At 44.4% G+C, this 21927-nt stretch overlaps 1 protein-coding gene across 1 annotated transcript; it reads left to right on the forward strand.

Moving 5' to 3' along the window:
- Positions 1 to 1043: 1043 nt before the first annotated feature.
- CDCP1 (CUB domain containing protein 1) lies at positions 1044 to 21674 on the forward strand. Its single transcript, XM_009895019.1, has 9 exons — positions 1044 to 1125; positions 6666 to 6869; positions 8226 to 8582; positions 9935 to 10303; positions 16370 to 16597; positions 17369 to 17752; positions 18232 to 18597; positions 19941 to 20022; positions 21227 to 21674. Exons 1-9 carry the CDS (start codon positions 1044 to 1046, stop codon positions 21672 to 21674), a joined length of 2520 nt encoding a protein of 839 aa, XP_009893321.1.
- The last annotated feature ends 253 nt before the right edge of the window (positions 21675 to 21927 follow it).

The raw sequence follows: 21927 nt of genomic DNA on the forward strand, positions 1-21927 counted from the left end.
GGATTTTAAGCTTTAATTTTCTGGGTGATTTCCTGAAAGCAATCCTTTCACAAAATATGGACCTCATCTCCCAAGCAAGTGTGGTATCGGAAGACAGTTGAAACAAGGAGATCATTGAGCAATGTAGAGAGTAGTTAGTTTACATTTTACATGTAAACAGAAATCCTGTTTGCTTTGTAAAGTCCAACAGGATTTCAGCAGCTTGCAGTGAGCAGGGCTACCTATAATTTGTGATTGTGCTCGTGATCTCCATTTGCTGCTCACTGTTTAGTAGGTGAGAAGAGTACAAACAGTATATGCGTCCCTGACTAACTTTGATAAGGACTTGAAGATGGGCATTGCAGGTAGAACTGGAGGAGTGGATGATGCTTGGGCAATTGGGTGCTGTAGTTAAACTGGAGACTTGGACTCAAATTGACAAAGAAAGACTCAATAAGGAAGGTATAAAACATTTGAGTTGGTAAAGCTGGGAGACGTTTACTCTTAAATATTCTTTGACCTGTTGTTGGTGAATTTTAGTCAGCTGTGTGGTGAATTGTGTTGGAGATGATGGGGAAACGGATGATCAGGCGTAGCCGTTGGTGCGTTTCTTAGTTGAGCCATTGGGGTGCTCACCTGGGATGCGGGAGCTGGAGCCTGCCATCCCCATCGCGCAGGAGACAGCCTTGGGGTCCCCTCGCCAGGCAGAGGGTGTTTTGGATGAATCACTCTGAACACGTCCTACCAATGCTGCTGTCTCCTGCACTGAGGTTGTCCATTAGACCAGTAACAGGAGTTCATGTGGCTTGAAACTGAAATCGTTGAGCTTATGGCCGGGTCGCTGCATTATTAAGTCATACCCCTTGCTTCCCACCATCTTGTCATGACCTTTGCAGTAGATGATGTGAAGTGGCTATGAGCAGGCTATGAGCATGCCTGTGGGCCAACAGCCCTGCTAGGGCTCAAAAGAGGCAATGAGCTTTCCAGGAGAGCCCACCGAGCTGTAGGGGCAAATGGCGCCACGGTGCTATCCCTGTCCTGAGGCGGGGGCATGAAGCGCTGCGATGGATGAGGCTGTTCTCCTGAGAGGTGTGTTGGTTGTGTGGGTTCATATCCCCCTCGGGCAGAAGAGGGATTTGGATCCAGGTACTTCATATCCGGAGCGAGTGTTGCTGCTACTCGTCTTCTGCAGCAGCTCATCTCCTCCAGCTGCCGCCGGCTTGTGAATGTTGTCTGAGTCAGCCCCATCCAACTCGTTTTTACTAAAAATGGCGAAAGTGGAACAAGTTCACAATTTAGCCAGAATGAGCAAACCGACAGTTTTTGTACATTATTCTGGAATAAATTAATATCTGGGATTTTTTTTTGTTGGTAACTCTTGTGGGCTTTGGTTTCTTGGTCTGTCTGTTTGGTTGTTTTTTTTTTTTTCCCATTGTTTTAGTCCTTCCAGTGAAGTCATGAAACAGTCCATAGATCCTTATGGATAAATTGCTGCAATAAAACGCAGCTCTCTAGCCAAAACTAGTTGGACTCTGTTCCCACTCCTGCTTTGTTTAGCAAGGCACTGTTCATAGCCATAAAAATTGCTGTCCTGCCAAGTCCTTTCCTTGTACATACATACGTATGCTCTCTGTAACTGGCTCTGGCTCTACTACCCTCCAGCTGCCTTCTACATTGCACCTTTGTACTGGAAGAATGCCCTTTTGACATTCATGTATATGTATTAAAAAATACTACGGGTTTAGCGTCACGTGCAACCACAGTAGATAAATTTAGGCTAAACTCTTGTAGAGTAATCCCACTCGTTTTACACCATGCAGTTTGTTTCTAACTCAAGTTGGAGTAATAAAATTGATGAAAGGTTTGGAAAAAAGCATACTGTTGAAAAAAAAGCTAGCCAAGGCACATTTGCGCAGAGAGGAGCATTACTTAGTGATAAAGGGATGTTGTGACGAGACAACTGTCATGAAGGTGCAGTCTTAAATGAGGATGAGCAGTAGCAAGATCCAATTGTGGCAAGGAAGATTCAGATTGAGATTAGGGCGGTTGAAGAAATAGCCACGGGAGGCTGCAAAACTAATCGCTGGGGGGGCAGAATTAGGGTGAGATCAGATGTCTACATCAGCCTGTGAACTGGCTCAGGACCGGAGGCTTCACCTCTGACATCTTCCAGCCCAACGATTTCATTGTTGGGTAGACGGAGAGTAGATCCAGCTTGGCAATGCTTCCTTGTGTTGGTTTGGATATCCTGTGTGTCATCCCTGTCCAGCATTAACGAGGCGTGGAAATTCCTTCTTTATAAGAAATGTGTACGGTTACTGGTAATCCTAATAAAAAGGCATGCAGTGGGAATCGCAGACAATGACAGATCAGTATGAGTCACAAGAGACTCACTGATGTTTATAAGAGCTCTGCAATAAAGGTGATTTTAAGTAGTCTATTGTGCTGCATGTGTGTAGCTACAGTTTGGGGGTTTTAGCCATTTAGTAATTTATTTTTGGTGACTTTGGGATCACTCAATATGCTTTCTGCGTGAGTCTTTTTTTCCATTTTTCCTACGAAAATGGGATTTGATAGTCTAATGTAGCTTAGCACATCCCTAGCAGCTGGCTGATGTTGACATTACAGCGTGGTGCTCTTACTTCTTGGCCAAAATGATTATCTGTGGAGTTTCATCTTAGCAAGCTGTTTGTTTATGCAGTAATCTAGCTTGGTGTCTGTCCTCGTGTGGGCTTCTAGCAGACAGCTTTGCTGAGCCTGATTGGGTATAGTTCTGCATCCTTGTTGCCCAGTGGGATGCTGATATATTGATCGTTGCATCACTTCTGTGATTTTGAGCAGGTCCCGATTTGGAAATTTGAAGCATGGGCCATGTCCGCACTGGAAAGTGTTACTGAGCTGACAAGGATTTGGTCTTCTTGGGAGGAGATCAAATGAATAACTTTATGGTGTCTAGAAGGGGGTGTGTGTGTGTCAAAAAAACCCAGGGAGCCGAAGTCTGGTCTTTCCAGGGCTGGAGAAGACGATGCTTTGTTTTGACCTTTGTAGGAAGGCTTTGCTTATTTCCCAATGCCATGCAAAATGTTGAAAACTTCTGTTCCTTGCTTTCAGCTGACGGCATGTAGTTGTTTTGGTTTAAATCTAGTCACGTGCTTAGGGTTATGCTTAAACTTAATCCTTGCGACTAAAAATGGCCTTAGAGCCGTGCCCAAGCATTTGGTGCAGAAACACTGGCCATTCGTGGCCCTGGTGCGTTTCGCCATCCTGTCAGGTTGGCCACATGGTTGTGTTGTCCCAGGGATGGGAAAAGGAACAGTGATAACTGTTTGGCCAGAACATGAGGAACACACTTTTCAGTCATAAACTGTAGACAAGTGTTACAAACTGTAGACAAGTTTGACAATTACTGTATGCAAGAAAGAGGTCTCTTTTTTTCCGTAGTTATTAATTATTGGTATTCCGCTGTTAGCACTTCATATCTGGATGACTTATCAGGCAGAGAGAGTTGGGGTTGTTCAGCCTGGAGAAGAGAAGGGTCCAGGGAGACCTTATTGCATCCTTCCAGTACCTAAAGGGGGCCTACAGGAGAGCTGGGGAAGGACTTTTTACAAGGGCATGTAGAGATAGGATGAGGGGGAATGGCTTCAAACTGGAAGAGGCTAGATTTAGATTAGATATTAGGAATAAATTTTTCACTTTGATGGTGGTGAGGCACTGGAACAGGTTGCCCAGAGAAGCTGTGCATGCCCTATCCCTGGAGGTGTCCAAGGCCAGGCTGGATGGGGCTTTGAGCAACCTGGTCTAGTGGGAGATGTCCCTGCCCATGGCAGGGAGGTTGGAACTCGATGACCTTCAGGGTCCCTTCCAACATAAACCATTCTATGATTCTATGACACAAACATCAGAAAAAAGCTGACCAAGGATATTTTGTGCATTAAGCATGATAAATAAGAACTCAAAAAGCATACAGTGGTATGGAAAACAAAATTCTGGGCTAGGCTGGAAATAGTTGTTTCACTTTCTTTTCTGAAGAAACTGTTTCCTCCAGAAGCACGAGGAGGAGCAGCTCTAGTTGCTGGCTTTGCTTTACTCTTTTCTTTTCCCCACCCACGGACATTGCCCCTGCAGTTATCCCCTGTGTGCTTGGAAGGTCGTTGCACAAGACAGTTCCTAGCCTGTGTGGTTGTCTCCAAAAAAATTCCTTTTTTCCTCCCCCTCTAGAAAATCCAGATTGAAAACTTCTGTGAGAGCATTTCTAAGGCAGAAATGCATATGTCAAGTAGCACCAGCTACTTGGGAGAGGCAAAGAAATTCAGTGTGGATGCTCACAGCAGAGGGCTGTCTTGTGACTTAAAACCTGTAGAAAATTTACTAAGTGACCAGGTTCTTACTAATGGTTTAGGGTATTGATAAACTCATCGTTACAAGTGTGTGCAGAAATTTGGCAAGCTTTGTGGTGCTTGAGGTTTTCATTCAAAGCCTTTGATCCTGGAGGCAAATAGGTAAGGCAGTTTCAAGGGCTTGTTAAGTCTTTTGACTTCAAGATTGTATAGAAACGCTGGAAAGTCTGGAAAAAGGCTCAAGACCAACAAAACTCAAATAAAATCACAATGGGATATCTCTGAGTACTCTCTTCTGCCCTACTTCCTCTGGCAGTGAGATTTTTTGATGCCTGCTGTTTGGAAACCTGGAGCTGCAACGTTTCCAGTGTCAGGGAGGGACGATGGCCTGTGTTGACTGCTCGATCCCTCGTGCTTTTGCAAACCATCGCAATGAAAAGTCAGGCCCCACAAAACCATGAGATTGCTGTAAAAATCAGGAGATTTTTTTAAAAGGGAGATTTAAAATACGGACAGGTGGGCTTTGTGGGAACTTGAGTCACTGATGCTGTACGCTTCTCTCTGCAGCTGCGATGGCTGAAGTTTTGAGTTGGGTGCTTTGTGGTTGGTTGAGGGTCTCTGTTGTACTCATCTGCTACAAGAAGGCTGTGCCGATCAAAGGTTCCCATGGTGTGCTTAGCCCCTCTCCCCACAACCCTCACCAGGTGAGTCTCTGGGCATTGGCCAGCGTCCTTGCCACCACTGTGGCCATAGCAGCTGGCACGGACGAGGCTGGATGTTGCGGTGCTCAAGGGATGGCGAGCAGTCGGACAGATCCAGGGGCATCCTGCAGATGTGCATTTCTGAGCCACCTGTTCTCCCGTGCCTTCCTGGCATGCTGCCTGGCAATGAGAATGGCTGCGGGGGCTCTCCCGGGGTCCTGCACTGCTGGGTAAATCTCTCTTTATTGGGGTTATTGAGCAAGAGGATTCCCAGCCTGGTGTATGGGAAGAGCTTTGTCACGCAGTCCTGCATGATGTCCCACTCAAGGAACAGAACTTTTTGAACAGAATTTGGGGTACCCTTATTTTTAGATATCTCTTTTTTTTTTTTTAATATACATAATATTTTTTTTCCATAAGCACTAAAAGCACAAGTGCTGTAGATGCTGTGATTGGATCTTCCATACACTGAAATAAGGAAGGGAGAGTAGCGAAAAGAAATGGTGGAAAACTTGTGAACGGACCTGTTCTCAGATAGTCACCTGGAACTGGGCTACGGTTGACTTCTGTGCAAGCTTTGCTCACTTCAGCCAGGGCTGGGCTCAGTCTTTGCTAAACATCAGACTGATGCTAATAACTTTTCTAGTTGTCTTGAACATCCAGTCGGTGCTCTTTCGTGTCTTATATTGTGTGTATGTTTTTAGAAGATAGTCAGATTTGGTCCATTTGTTGGTAAACCGCTACCCATTCAATATGAGAAGATTATTCAACAACCAGTTTACTCTGTGGCTCCAGTATCTGCTGTGAGAGCTGCTCCTGCGTTTGGTAGTGCTTGAGGATGGGTTGAAATATGTGAAGACTGCTGAGGTTTTTATGTATTCTCCAAAAGCCATAAGTCTGTGATAGTCATGTCAGGGATAGAGAGGAGGTATCCGAGCACACGCAGCCCATCCCAGGCACAGGTGCCTTCTGTGCTGCTGAGGGACATTGCATGGATGTCCTGTACCTTCAGGGAATGAGTTGTAAAACATGGGGAGGGTGGCAGAGGGCCATGACCACAAGTACAAGTGTCTCTTGGTATGTGCTTCTGGGTATTCCTGGAGTACCTAGTCTGGCCTGCAGTAATTTTTGGGGCATGCCCAGAGATTCACCTGTTACCATCAGGTGCAATTGAAGGTAAGAGTTGCCGTGTTGTTTGGCTGCTGAATAAACTTCCTCAGTCGAGTGACAACTTTGTGAGTGCCTTCAGGAATGACGCTGGCTCTATGATGGGCATAACAGACTGAAAAACGAAGTCTGGACAACAGAAATCTGGAAGGAATAGCTGAGCTACCTCTCAAATGTGAAATAAATAACACTTGTGAAGGTAACCTGGAGCAGAACTGGTCCTGCAGAAATTCCATATATACCTGTCTCTGGGCTCATACAGAAACACGTTTGCTGCATCATCTGTGCTGGGTTGGAAGAACCGAGGCATTTTCTGTATGTCCAACAACAGAGGCTTTTGAGAACATAGATGCAAATATTCTTTAAATATTCTTTCTAACAATGTGGCATCTATGGGGATGTGTGGAGAGGCTGATGATTGATACTTGTACATGCTAGTAGCGAAAGACTTTTTTTTTTTTTTTTCTTTCTTTCTTAGGTTCCTTTACGATCTCTCTTCGTACAGTGGACAACATCACAGTTACGATTAAACTGAGACCTGGTGTTTCAGTGGGCTGTCAAATTCGTGTTAAACACTTCACCAGGTCTGAACTCAAGATAAAACCTGGGGAGAATGTGACTTTTACCTTCACTTGTAGTACTCCAGAGAAGTATTTCATCATGGAAATTCAAAAAAATATTGGTAAGATATTGTTTTTAATTGTTCCCCCCAATGGTAATTTTCCTCCAGTAAAACCACATACCTTTTTTTTGCTTTATTAAGGTATCCTCTGTGATCTTGGATAAGAAGAAATCTTTGATAAATAGCTTTGAATTACTGAAACTATGCAAGTCAAAGAAGTCTGTATTATGACTGGCAGAATTAATGTTGACTTAGCTGTTTCAGAAACAGTTAAATGATAGTTTGTTGCATCAATTCCTTGCTGCCTTCCATTCTCCCACACAGTTTAAACCCATCAAAGAATCTTTTTTGCCTGTCCAAAGCCTCTGAGCACTGATAATGATATATTACCCACAGTATTTGTTGAACAGCTTGATTGCATCTATAAGGGCAACAGACACATTGAACATGTGCACGTTTCCTTATTTTTAATGAGCATTATCAAAGTAAAAAAACTGAAAATTTGGAAGTGTTGGAACTAAACCTTCATTTGCTTTGAATGTTATCCCTGTTGTATGTGTGTTAATATACTCTTTAATGGCATAAACATGTGCTACTTCTCAACAAGATCCCAAACTTCATTGGGCATTCAGTCTTTGGTAATACCTTCATTATTTTTGGGCTGGTGTTCAAGGATAGTTCTTTTCATGTTTTGGAGTTTTATTGATATGGTTCATGCAAATAGTAACGTTCACAATATTTCGTGATGTATTTGTAAGATGCATTTCTGGTATTTCTTCTTTTTAGTTGGAGCCTAGACACAGATTAAAGTATGCCAATTTTTAGTGTCCAGCCTGAAGTACTGATAATCTGGATTTTTCAGAGAAAAGTTTTCTAGGTTCTCCCCAGAATCCTAAAGTGGTAGTTGTTGTTGTTCATCACTTCTGCAAAATTTGGGGCCCGGGTTGTTCATCACGGTACCAAGGAAAAGAAGGTACAGTTCATGGCAAGCAGTGGAAAATTTAAAGATGAATGATTTGCCAGGAATTCTCTGAGGGAGATGGGATAGGATCAGTTGTCTAGATCCATGTTTTCCAGCTCTCCTGACCCTGCATTTCTCCCTTTTGCCCATTCAGCTCCCTACCCTATTCACTAAATACCTTCTAAATTCTTCAGCAAACAAGGCAGGAAGAATACTCCAATTAATCCCCTCTGTTAGTCAGCCTGACTGAAGCAGGTTTATCCTGTCTACTCTATGGGCTGTGAGTCCTGTTTAGAGACAGCATGTGACCGTGTTTTAGGAGTGCCTTTTAATGCACATAGAAGAGAAGTTAAGCGCAACCTAAAAATTGTGATAGTAGCAATGAAAGTGTCAAATTCCTCATTTACTTGAATGCTTTCCAGAGTGTGTCATGGCTGTTCTCTCTCTGCATTTAGACTGTGTGTCAGGTCCGTGTCCCTTTGGAGACGTTCATCTTTACCCACCAGGGCTACCTCGCCTTAATAGGACTTTCATCTGGGATGTGAAGGCGAGCACAAAGGCTGGACTTGAACTGAAATTTTCTACCCCGTGGCTAAGGCAGATTGAACCGGGAGAGGTGTGCCCAGATTTCGTTAGCTACAATATCAACAGCTGTATCGATACGTCCACGGTCAACATTGGCACCTTCTGCAGGAACGGCTCGGTGTCTCGCGTCAAGCTGCTGGGAGGAGTCATCATGTCTCTGTACCTCCCATGGAACTCGCCTCTCACCACCTCGGGCTTCAGCATAGCTAACAGGTCTTCCATAAAACGTAAGTATGGAGTAGTGTTTCCTCACCTGTAATCGCCTCGTGCAGGTTACAGCAGAATTCTTTAAACCTTTCTTCTCAGGTAACCTGCTAGTTTGCTACCTCTGCTACCCCTAATTCCTTTCCACTTCATCTTTTCTCAAAGCTGTTGTTGTGTGGTTTTTAGTTTGGTAGCTGTTGGTCTTCTAGCATCAAAATACCTCAGTTTGATTGGTTAACCTAATAATTACAGAAACTGTTGTGAAGCTGCTTTTAGCGCACGTTACTCATTTTCAATTGCTTTAAATTTCCTAAAACTTAAACAGACCTGCTCTGTTTTTTTTATTTTTTCAGCTAGGTGAGACTAGATAGCTTAATGAGAACGAGCCAAGAGAGTTATTTGCTGGTTGCCGTGTGTAGTTGGATTTGTTTATTTTTAAATAAAGCTTCCTTAACTTGCTGGAGTCTCAAACCAATGCCTCTCCAAGAGAGGAAGGTGGGAAACGGGGAAGCAGTGCCTGGAAGGCACGTGAGACTGCTTAAGTACAGCTATCTGTTTCAACCTGCACAGTAACATAAGCCGTTGTGCAATAATCTTCTGAAAATACCTGGAATATTATATAGCAATCAGTGGGTTACTTTGTGATCTCGTGACAAATCCTGTTTGGGAGATGTTCTGGCTCTTTACTTGAATTCTGCAGTTGTTGCCATCAGTTATGGAAGGGACTTGGTCCAAGTTCGCGCGTCTAGAACACGAGTTTTTGTAGCTCCTGGCACTCCTCGCAGTTGCACATTGTTGCTGGGGTCCTAAAGTGGCACCATAATCTCTGTGTACTTCATGCTGCCAAGAGTCATCCAAGCATGAAGTGTCTTACATGGTCTCCATGGTTCGCATTCATGTTTCATCATGTGTATTTGAGGCTCTTTGCTGGTGTGCTTTTGTAAGATCTGGGAGGTTTTTGGATGGAGAGCTCCGTGCTTGTAGAAAAGTTCACATCTTTTGTTTCCCAAAACCCAATGAAGCAGAAGCAATTGTCGGGTTGTGTGTTTGCTCTTGTAACGCCAGGACCGGAAGTAGGGACTAGGATATTTCCTTTCCAAAAAATAAAGGCCTCTCTGTCCATGTGTTTGAAAGGTAAACCCACTAAAATGAAAATAAAGCATTAATATATCCCTTGTCTCTTCTGTAATTTGAAGACAAAAGCATCTACTCAAATATATGTTTTAGTCTGAGAGTTTCGTAATAACCTAACCTGTAGCTGAAGTGGATGATCTCGCTGTCAAAATAAAAATACTCTGCTGCTGGGGTGCTACCTATGCCAGTGTGTCGTCTTTAATTGCAACTTACGTATGTTTTTTTCCCCGCCACGTTTTAGGGTTATGCATTATTGAATCCATTTTGAAGGGAGAGTCTTCAATCACCCTGATGTCCCCAAACTACCCGCTGGGTTTCCCAGAAGATGAGCTCATGACATGGCAGTTTGTGATTCCTTCCAACATGAGAGCAAGCGTGTTTTTCCACAACTACAGCCTCTCCAACTGCGCAAGGAAAGAGGAGAGGGTGGAGTACTACATCCCCGGCTCCCTCAGCAACCCAGAGGTGTTCAAGCTGAGCGACAGCCAGCCTGCCAATATCGCTGGCAGTTTCAACCTGTCCCTGCAGGGCTGCGATCAGGATGCTCAGAACCCCGGCATCCTCCGCTTGCTCTTCCAAGTTGTTGTTCAACACCCACAGGTCGATGAGAGTAAGTACATGCCCACCCCTTCCTTTGCTTTTGCTTAGAAACGCCTGAGTTGAGTACCACCAGGAAGAGAAATACTGTCTTTTTTTATTTTTGTTGTTTTTCTTGAACTTTGGACCCTCCTTGAGTTTAAGGAGGTGGGTTGCCAAGCGACACTGAGGCCTGTTATACTGCCTGGGCTACCACCAGCCCTTGTTTACAGCAGGGCAGCTAGCGATGCTAAAATTTGCAATTTGTGATGGAGTATAAAGCTCTGTCGTAGATTTTTACACTGTAGCTTGTAAACAGAGATTCCTTCCCGTTTCCAGCATCTGCATCATGCAATTGGAAAGCACCTTTAACACCTGCAGTATCAGGTCTTGCCTGTTGCATAAACAAAGCTAGATTTTCCTTGCACTGTGTTCCCCCTGGGGGCCCAATCCAGCTATCGGGCAAGGACCATAACTACTTGATCGGAATTGTCTGTGCTGATGTGTCACTGCCTGTTCCCCAATAGAGAAATCAAGGTCAAGCTTATTCAGACAGTTTTATTTTTCAGCTGTAAGATTCAATGTTTTAAAGATAATTCTTAAAAATGTTAGCCCAGGTTTCTGCTCTGTACGTAAGCAGTCGCACTTGGCCAGGTGAAACCTGCTGTCATAGAATCATAGAATGGTTTAGGTTGGAAGGGACCTTGAAGATCATTGAGTTCCAACCCCCCTGTCATGGGCAGGGACACCTCCCACTGGACCAGGTTGCCCAAGGCCACATCCAGCCTGGCCTTAAACACCTCCAGGGATGGGGCCTCTGGAGGTCATGGCTGGTCAGGATTTATGGTGAAACTGGTGAAATTGGAGATGTGAAATTATCTTCATACTACTAATGGCATCAATATGCATTTCTTTCCTTCTCAGTTTTATTTTGCTTCCTAGGGAAGCCTGAACATTGTCTAGACATGGAAGGTGTCAATAAGATACTGTAATGTTAACATCCCCTACACATTTGGATGTTCTTTAGGTTTCTTGCTGCTTGTTGCTACACTAAGAATTTATATATTTTTTTCCTGTTTTCTTGCCCCAGATTCAGACTGGCTTAACACCAGTAAGCCAGTGTAGTGTAATACCACACCGTCTATCTAAAAACAAAAATAAAAGGCCTGGCTAGGTTAATAAGCTGTGAAATAAGTGATTTATCCTCTGGCTTCTTAGCTCTGACCTCAGTTCATGGTGGAGGTTAATAGTCAAGGTGCTCTCACTGCAGAGGAGCAGGTGGAGGAAAATCCGTGTTCCAGAATACAGCTGCAGCAGGAGCCTGCTTAGAGGCTTTCTAAGTCATTTCAGAGGGAATTAAGTTTGAATGGCCTGTACCAGGGTAGCCTGGGAGGAATACAGAGGAATCGTTCGAGCAGCCAGGGATCGAGATAGACAAGCTAAAGCCCATATAGAACTACATCTGGCCAGGGACTTTAAGACAAACAAAAAATCCTTCTTTAAGTATGTCAGCGAGAAAAGAAAGACTATGGAAAATGTGGGCCCTCTCTGGAAGGAAACGCAAGAGCTGGTTACCCAGGACAGAGACAGAGCTGAGGTCCTCCACGACTTTTTTGCCGCAGTCTTCACTGGCAAGGACTGCAGCCGCACTGCCGATGACACAGAATGTAAAGGCAAGGATTGGGAAAATGGAGAACCGCCCACTGTAGGTGAAGATCAAGTGCAAGACCACCTGAGGAACCTGAAAGTGCATGGAACCTGATGAGATACATCCGCGGGTCCTGAGGGAACTGGCAGATGAAGTCGCTAAGCCACTAGCCATCATATTTGAGAAGTCGTGGCGGTCTGGTGAGGTTCCTGCCGACTGGAAAAGGGGAAACATAACCCCTATTTTCAAAAAGGGAAAGAAGGAAGACCCAGGGAACTACAGGCCAGTCAGTCTCACCTCTGTGCCTGGCAAGATCATGGAGCAGATTGTCCTGGAAACTCTGCTGAGGCACACGGAAAACAAGGAGGTGATTGGTGACAGCCAGCATGGCTTCACCAAGGGCAAGTCATGCCTGACAAATCTGGTGGCCTTCTACAAAGGTGTTGCAGTGGACAAGGGAAGAGCAACAGATATCATCTACCTGGACTTGTGCAAAGCGTCTGACACCGTCCCACACGATATCCTGGTCTCTAAATTGGAGAGACATGGATTCAACAAATGGACCACTCAGTGGATAAAGAACTGGCTGGACGGTCGCACTCAAAGAGTTGCGGTCAACAGCTCGATGTCCAAGTGGAGAGCAGTGACAAGTGGCATTCCTCAGGGGTCGGTACGGGGACCTGTACTGTTCAACATCTTTGTTGCAGACATGGACAGTGGGGTCGGGAGCAGGCACCTATTAGCTCACCTGCTGTTATTTTCTCATCATCATATGGGTTGGTTGAACACACCGTCCAAACACTTGAAAGGGACAGTGAAGGGAGAAGGACCTGGGTGTGCTGATTGACCAGAAGCTCAGCGTGAGCCAGCAATGTGCAATCTCAGCCCAGAAGGCCAACCGTATGCTGGGCTGCATCAAAAGAAGCGTGGCCAGCAGGTCAAAGGAGGTGATTCTGCCCCTCTACTCCACTCTGGTGAGACCCCACCTGGGGTACTGCATCCAGCTCTGGAGTCCCCAACATAAGGACATGGACGTGCTGGAGCGTGTCCGGAGGAGAGTCAGGAGGATGATCCAAGGGCTGGAGCACCTCTCCTATGAGGAGAGGCTGAGAGAGTTGGGGCTGTTCAGCCTGGAGAAGAGAAGGCTCAGGGGAGATCTTATTGCCACCTTCCAGTACCTAAAGGGGGGCCTACAGGAGAGCTGGGGAAGGACTTTTTACAAGGGCATGTAGTGATAGAAAGAGGGAGAATGGCTTCAAACTGGAAGAGGGCAGGTTTAGATTAATCATCCGAAAGAAGTTTTTCACTTTAAGGGTGGTAAGGCACTGGAACAGGTTGCCCAGAGAGGTTGTTGAGGCCCCATCCCTGGAGGTGTTCAAGGCCAGGCTGGACGTGGCCTTGGGCAACCTGGTCTAGTGGGAGATGGCTCTGCCTATGGCAGGGGGGTTGGAGCTCAAGGATCTTCAGGGTCCCTTCCAACCTAAACCATTCTATGATTCTACCTTGAAATCACGTATCCAGAAAGGGTCTGTAGCATCTCACCGCTGTAATCCTCTGTTCTTTGTCTTGTCTGGCTCCATTCACGAAGTGCAAATCCTCCTGAAATTGTTGTTAACCAAATTGTGTTTGCTTGCATTTATTGTACATTGCACTTTGGAAGCCAGACAGAGTGAAAACGTTGTATTCAGTTAATCAGCTTTATCTCCCTTCTAATTGGGAAAGTAAAGAGGAATTTTAATATATTTATGGCCAGTGGACAGGATGATAATCACCTAAAAAATAAAAACCAGGTTGTTATTTATTGAATGAAATGCAAGTAATAAGCCACTTGGATTTAAGAGACAACAGTGGTTTCTCTAGGGATTTTATAGGATTTCAAGAGTGATTTTGTCGTTATATAAGTTCCATCAAAGATTCAAATTCAGCCCTCAGGACAGTATTGAAACTCTTATTTACAAAAAAAGAAAACAAAAAAATGCTGTCTGCAGTGTGCAAGTTAAACATGACTCTTACTAAAAATGTATTGGTATCTGCATATTCTCAAAGTTTCCCAAACATTTGGGTATTCTGCAGCTGTCTGGTGCTTGTCATTAAATAAGAGCAAAATATAGCTCTGTCCGATCAAAATAATTTCTTGATCTAACCCGCTCTGCGTTTAGCTGCCGCAAAAATAATAATAATAATAAAAAAAAACAACTCTGAAGAATGAACAACCCTGGGGTAGAAATCCTAAGTTCTATGCTGGGTTGTGATAATGACTCGGAGAATTCTGCCTGACCTTTTGCCTTTTTGTCTGTCTGATTTCCCATACAGGAGAAAGCTGTCTTAATCACCTTTTATTTATGCCTTTCAGATCCATAGCGGAAAACAGAAAATGAAAACTAATATCAGTGTATATGTATTTTATTTTTAACCTGTCCTTTCTTTGACATCAGAGACATGTGCCTTGTTAACAGCATAATAATGAAGTGTGGATCTGATTTCTCTCTTTCCACATGACAGTTAATCTTTGAACTAGGCTACGGCCATAATCTTGGATTTTTTCCTCTTTCCTTTCCTCTCCCCTTTCCGGATGTTTGCAGCTGTCATTAGCTTAAATGGGAGAAGGTGTTTGTCATCCTTGCTTACCCTTGTTGTTCTGACTTGCTGTAGCAGTCATCTAGGACATCACAAAGTCCCAGAAAGGCTGAGGTTGGCAGAGACTTCTGGCGATCTAGTCCAACCTCTTCCTGCTCAAGCAGGGTCAGACAGAACAGATTGCCTAGGACTGTGTCCAGTTGGGTTTTGAGTATGTCCAAAGACTTCACAACTTTGCTAGGTAATGTGTTCCAGTGTTTGACCACCCTTGCATTATTTTTTTTTTTTTTTTTTTACTGTTTAAGCAGACTTTCTTGTATTTCAATTTGTGCCTCTTGCCCTGTCACCAGACACAACTGAGAAGAGTCTGGTATCATACTGTTCACACACACACATGCACACAGCCCCCTGAGCCACCTTCTTTAGCGAAATGGTCCCAGCTCTCTCAGTCTCTTCTCATTTGAGAGGTGCTCCAATCCCTTAAGCACCTTTGTGGCTCTTTGGCCTTACTCCAGTCCATCCATGTCTCTCTTGTACTGGGGAGCCCAGACCTTGATCCAGTACTTGCAGGTGTCTCAACAGTGCTTTAGCAGAGGGGAAGAGTCACTTCACTCAACCTGCTGTTGATGCTTTCTAGCATAGCCTAGGAAGCTGTTGGCCACCTTTACCGCCACAGCACGTATCTGGCTTATATCCCACTTGGTGTCCGTCAGGACCCCCAGGTCTTTCTGCAGAGCTGCTTTCCAGCTCCACTCTTGCAAACTTGCTGAGGGTGCGCTCTGTCCCATCGCCTGGGGCAGATCTTTGAGATGAATCTCACCGTTTGAGAGAGGGTGCCAGGGACGATGGTCGCTGTATGCGCCTGGGCACCTCAGGTCCAGCGAGCTCGGAGGGCTTTATAGCTAGTGTGTGGTGGGGAAAGGGGTGGACTGCAAGAGAAGTGGTGGCTAGTGTTGAGGAAGGGGAAGGTGCTCTTTACTTTTCAGGGTTAACTCTGCCAGCTCTGAGGTTTGCTTTTTACACCTAGTCAGAAGATATTTCTGGAAGAACGCTTTTGAACAATTAAATGTAAGGGCAGTGTGGTATTTCAGTCATGCTGTTGGGGGAAACAAGGCAGTCTAGCACGGCGTCATCCTCAGCCTCCCCACCAGCATGATGAGAGACTTTGATAATTTGTGGCATCTCTGTATGTTTTTAACTGCCAAACTTTTAGGAAGCGTCTTTGAAGGCACCACTAACCTTCCTAACGACTGCCAGTACTTTTGCTGAAGTACGATACTTGGCAATTTTTTCTCTTTTGAACCGCATTAGTACTTGCATTTAAATTAGCTTAATCTTTAAGCTGACTCCAGACAACCAGATGTGCTTAATTACTGACTCACACTTTTCTTCAGCTTGGCTCCAAAAAACCTAAACCAGCAAAAAGTTAGCAGAGATAGAAATCTAGGTGGAAATAAGAAATTTGAGAATGGAGAACCTTTTTTTGATCAACTGTTGTATGATCGGTAGACCTGACTTTAAAAGAAATAAGAGAAACCTCTTAGAGAAAACAAATCTCACATAGTTGGCTGAGCTCCTTACATTACAACCTAACCTGTTCAAAAGGGGCTAGCGTACGTGTTATGCTGTTACAGCTGGAAAGTGGTAGGGAAGTGGGGTTTGTGTGTGAAAAGGCTCAAACATCTAAATTAAAGAGCAATATGATACTGCCTGAGTTCCTATTACACTGGTGGAAAGAAGTAAATAATGTTTTCTCAGCTAATATAGAAATAGCTGTAACAGCTGCTCGTGTAATGGGGTGAGAAGAGATGGAGGAGGTTCTGCTTCACACCATGCTTCTTGCCAGTAATTGCTCTATGATGTTCTTCATTGCAGATGTCACCCATTTGGTCGACCTGAGCAAGGAACGGAATATGACTGTAACGATACATTTCGAAGGGTGGCCCAACCGCATCCCAGTCATGTCTGAACCGATATGCCTGATTTGTAAGGATCCTCGCACCTGCGACCGCGTCTTGACTTTAGTGTCTGGCACCGTCTACAAGATCTCCTTTCTGTGCAAGGACTTGTCCCGTCTGAGGATCACAGCTGAAAAAGGCATAAGTATGACACAAGTGGCTTAATGTTGTTTCCTAGGGAATGCTTTTGTATGCTTTTCTGCAGGGATGAGCCAAACCTCCTCTCTCCCTTAGGCTTTAAATAGAGTGAGGTCGGAAACGAGGCTTCGGCCGGCTTGGAGATGGGCACGATGAATCTGGAGACAACCTTATTGGTCACTATGTCATTCTAGCTTTAAAGGTAGAAACTGTGTAGCTGTTCTTAGAAGGGAAAGGACAGAAGGCACCTAAGAATCTTCTCACTGAATGCTGCAATATATGGAAACAGAGCAGGAGAGCCATAAATCTGCCCATGAAAATGTGGGACCAAGGTGGCCACCAGGAATGCATCTTGTACCACTTTCATGTCTGCTCGGTGTAGAATTTTCCCAAATGCTTTCAACTACCAGTAGAGAAAGAGTTTTAAAGCATATGTCTGGACCTTGGCTAGTCTGCAACGGTGTCGCAGTCAGCAAGTCACAGAGCAAAAGTATATCTTGAGTGAGGGATTTTGAATATGTTTGTGTCTGTTGGTTTCTTTGGTGTCCTGCACCCTTTTAAAGAATGCTCCTTAAATATATTGATAGATGTTCGGGTAAAGGTTACCAAGGACGTTTTCTTAGGTAGATGCTTATCTGGGTCTGTAACACAAAATTGACAGTACTCTGTGTTTGTGCGCGCACGCGTGTGTACTGTGGTACACAGGAAAACTTGCTTTTCCTAGATATTTCCTCTGCAAGAAAAATACAACCCTTGAGACTTGTTTTTGTGATTGCAGGCTGTGTCGATCTTCGGTGGTGTCAGAGGAAGGTCTATCCCCTTTCAGTGCCCAAGGCTATTACCCAATTGCCGATTCAACTGCATAAGTTTATTTGGAAGCTCTTGGCTCCCGATCTGATCAACATAGAAATTACGTCTCCGTCCTTGAAACTTCAGCAACACGTCCCAGAGCAGAGGTGCAACACAAGCTACAGTTACAGCATTGTTAGTTCAACCACCCCAGACACGGCGTTGAATGTTGGTGTGTTCTGTCCTGGTGGATCCATTGAAAAGATTCAGATGAGGAATAATGTCACCATATCCTTAAAAACATTTGGTAAAGGATTCTTCAATGAGTCTAACCATCAGGATCTGAAAATGTCTTTTGTGCCACATATTAAAGGTAAGGTAGTAGTTTGTACGACTTTGTTGTACAGTATTGGATTTCTCAATATGCTTATTAGAGCACATACAAATAAATAGAAATAACAGTTCAATTCTGTAGAACCTAGTCCTGGAGCCATTGCTAGTACCAGTCTTTATCTGAATCAACGAGGCAGTTTATTCCTGGAAGAAGGAAGGAACTTCGTATTCTTATATGGCAGATAGTTTGTGGGAAATTCTGCAGATATATCTGTGCTAATTCAGATAATTACTGTTATGGAAGGGATGATAAGTGAGTTGTATTCCTGGTACTGAGATGCAGTTGACTGTATAAATTTGCTGGTCGCAGGTATAAGTGACACTTTTTTGTTATGGAGAAGAAAGACCAGACTATTTTACGTCCTGAAAGAGAAAGCTTTTAAAAAAAAAAAAAAAAAGAGAGAGAGAGAAAGTATCAAAATTAAGTTTTCATTCCTTTACTCCTTTCCTTTGCTACAGATGAGTGCTCTTTCACTGTGAATCCAGATCCGAAAGCTAAAGTTTACTTGCAGACTCCCAACTGGCCATATGGTCTGCCTCCTTACATCTCCATATCCTGGTACGTCGTCGTGCCCAGCAAGAAAGTTGCTCGCCTGGGGTTCTCCAAGGACCGCATGGGCATCGCTTGCGAGACGGGCCGTGCCTATGTCAACATAAAGGAAGAGACACAGGGGGCAGAAGAAACCGTGCGCCGTGAGGATGAGCTTCTGCCCGAACCCCGAAATATGTATCATGACTTCTGGGTAAACGTCTCCAACTGTAAACCTGTGGATAAGACACAGCTGACCTTGCAGTTCTGGGTGACTTTTGGTGACAAGCAGATAGGTGAGTCCTCTGAGGTTGTGGTGATTTGTTTTTTGCTTGTTCCCTTGCTTTTCCTTGGGGGAACAGTAGTGGATGCTGGTCCACCTTGGGTGTGGGCTTTATAAGATGCCTGGCTTTGGAAATACGTGTCCCTCAAAAAACTCTGAGAGTTACAGCTGGGTACTTCTAGAGGCTGGGGAAGAAAGAGGGGTTTTAATGTGGTTGGGGGTTTTGTTGTTGTTGTTTGTTGGTTTTTTGGTGGGTGGGTTGGTTTTTTTTTGTTTGTTTGGTTTTTTTTTAATGAGACAGGGGATTGCAGGGCTCAGGGGGAGTAAGACTGGATTTTATTTTCTTTATTTAATTTAGATTTTTTTAATTGGAGATCACAACCGGAAGGTATAAAAAGATCAAGTGATGTTTTTTTTTTCCCTCCCAAGGTTACAGACCTGGTGAACAACTTGGGATTTGGTTATGCAAACGTATTCATCCAAGTAGGCTTTACTTCATGTTAGCAGTTCAATTAGTCTCAGTGTTCACATGAGCAAGAAATCATCCCTTGGGCTCCTCTGACCATTTAGTGGAGAGTGTGCTGACTACTAACAGCAAAATCTGCATTCTTGGTGTCTTTCATTTCCCTGAAACGTAAATCATTTTAAAAAAAAGGCATTTTCAGGGTAGGCTTTGCTCATGTAAATTTGCTTCACATTTGCATTCCCTCTTTGTCTGTGGGAGACTGTTGTCTGTAGAAGTATTGGCTTCACAGGCTAGAACTGAAACAGTATTAAATTAATGTGTAATTTTGTGCCTCTTTTTTTCTTTTTTGTAATGTATATTTCTTTTAAAACACGCAGCATTTTTCTTTGCTCAGACGTGGACTTTCCTGATCAATTTTATGACTCTTAGGAAAAAAAAAAAAACCCAGGTCAACACAATTTGTGTATTTCAGAGGAAAGGATTGTATTGAGGGGAAGTTGGTGAAATGTCGCTGTTTCCTTTTAATCCCTCTCTGTCTCTCTCTGCACTTTCTTCTCTTCCTTGCCTATTCAGCCAGAGGCAAGTGAGACATTGCAGGTAAGTTTAGCAGCCCATGAGCTGTATTGAATTCTTGGAGGTGGGGTGGTGGCTTGGTTGGGTTTTTTGGCTGTGCTCCACTGCTAGCAGCAGAAGTTTGTCCTTGCTTGGCCTCCAGCCTCTTGGAAATGGCTTGTGTTACCCGGTGGTGAGCACAGCTTGGAAACGCCTGCTCTGCAGGCAGCTGGTATGCTTAGAAACTCTTGAGGAGGTTCCAGCCCAGCTGGCTTTTAGAAGAAAGCTGAATGTTTTCTGTCTCTCACTCAGTGTCCTTGTACCTTGTCTGTTTGCAGACCTAGGAGTGATACTTGCAGTGGTGGCTGGAGCTGGAGTTCTCACAGCTATTGGACTCACTGTGTGCTGTGTTAAGAAGAAGTAAGTTCATAATGTGGCATGTGTAACTTAGCAGTTCAAGAAGGTATTTCAGGAGAGCTGCTAGGGCCCCTGTTTCACATGTTGATATAGATCCCTTGAACAAGGGTCTGAAGCATGAAGTAGCCAATGCGTTGGCGGTTGAAGTAGTGCGCCTCCAAGAATGCTGCTTTACTCTAAATTGGTTGACTCAAGGAATGGTGCTCTACTCTTAGAGTCCCGTTACTTCCACCCCCAGTGCGTGGCCTACCTTGACCTTGCTTAGCACGCAGGCTTCTGGCTGTACTGGAAGTCAGGTATCAGTTGGACTTCATCAGCAATTCCCGTGAAATGAAATCGCAATGAATGTGGCTGCTGTGCCTGTGGCTCTAGACAAGGCTTTGTTCAGACAAGCTGTAAACTCACTCAGATATACTAAGAGCTATCTCTCATCTACACAAGCTCCAGCAACCTCATCTGGGGTTTGCACATCAAGTGGGAGCATTTTTCTGTGAGATGAGCCCTTGGCGGGGAGAGCTAGGTTGTGCAAAGCAAACACGGATAGCCTTACTCGTGCAAGCAGAGTCTGAAGTCATCGATAGCTTCGGGTTTCTGACACATGGATGCTCAGTGCTGGCAGGGTGATTGGGTCCTGAAGCTGTAGAGCTGGAATGAATTTGTGCAATATGATGACCAGAGCATTATGAGCACACTTCTCTACCACACAGGAAAGACTTTACAAATACAGGCTTAAAAATCAGCCTTTGGTCTTCCTATCTTGGGGACAGTCACTCCCGAAGGTACAATCAAGAAAAGTTCATTCAGCTTTCATAGAGGACCCACTATCTTACTGGTCTTCAGCAGTGCTCAGCCTTGCTTTGTGAGGATCTGACAGCCTCTAGGTCCTATTAGTGTCTGTGGACATTAGGAGGCTGAGTACACTGCACAGCTGGGACCCCCATACTTGGGAGGCCATTGGAGTTAATCTTGCAAACTTCAGGGTGAGCAGAAGAGCAGTAGGTAGTGTTAAGTTGTTTTCTGCTCTGCCAAAAAAAGTATGGCTGGGCTCAAGAGTTATTTTTTCCTGAGATTGCAAGTAAAGCCTTCAATCCAGGTAGGCTGCCTGTCCCTGGGTGGCTGGGATGGGTAAACAGAAGCTGCTGTTACTGAGTTCAGAAGCACCAGCCATGCATTGTTTCTGACCTTTTAACAATTTCAACTCTGACAGGAAAAAGAAAAGCCAGAATCCCATGGTGGGAGTGTACAATGCTAACGTGAATACCCAGGTGCCTGGAAAACAAGGTTTATTCACAAAAGGGAGGAAAAACAATGAGTCTCATGTCTACGCAGTTATTGATGATGCTATGGTCTATGGGCACTTGCTGAAGGAATCCAATGGCTCAGTCTCTCCAGAAGTTGATGTGTACAGGCCTTTTGATGGACCCATTGGCAGCTTGCCGCCTTCTCCACCTCCGTTCTCCTTCAGAAAAGACATTAAACACTCTTCTAACACTGAGGAGCCTCCATCTCTGACGGACACAGACCATGACACTTACACGTTTGCTCATCAGAAATCAGGGCAATCGGAGGACATTGGAGATACAAATGAAAAGAATAATGGAGATACGAGCACGTCCTTGCTGGAAAATAAGGAACAGGACAGTTTAGCGGAGTAATTTTATGCCAGGTATAGCAGTTTCCTGTGGGAATACAGGTGACCTGTAAGGACAAGGCTCTAAGGAAAAAAAAAAATTACTGAAGAGGAGTGTTATTTTAAAATGTGTTTTGGTGTTGTTTTGTTGCATGTGTGTGTGTTTGGGGTTTTTTTGGTTTTTTTTAAACTTCCACTGTTGATAGCTTTCAGTTTTAGAGTGAACATCTAGCAAACTCAAAAGCAGTCAAGACACTCCAGGACTGCATGCACTTCTG

This window comes from Charadrius vociferus, unplaced genomic scaffold (assembly GCF_000708025.1).
Source record: "Charadrius vociferus isolate BGI_N301 unplaced genomic scaffold, ASM70802v2 scaffold51, whole genome shotgun sequence".
Taxonomy (NCBI): domain Eukaryota; kingdom Metazoa; phylum Chordata; class Aves; order Charadriiformes; family Charadriidae; genus Charadrius; species Charadrius vociferus.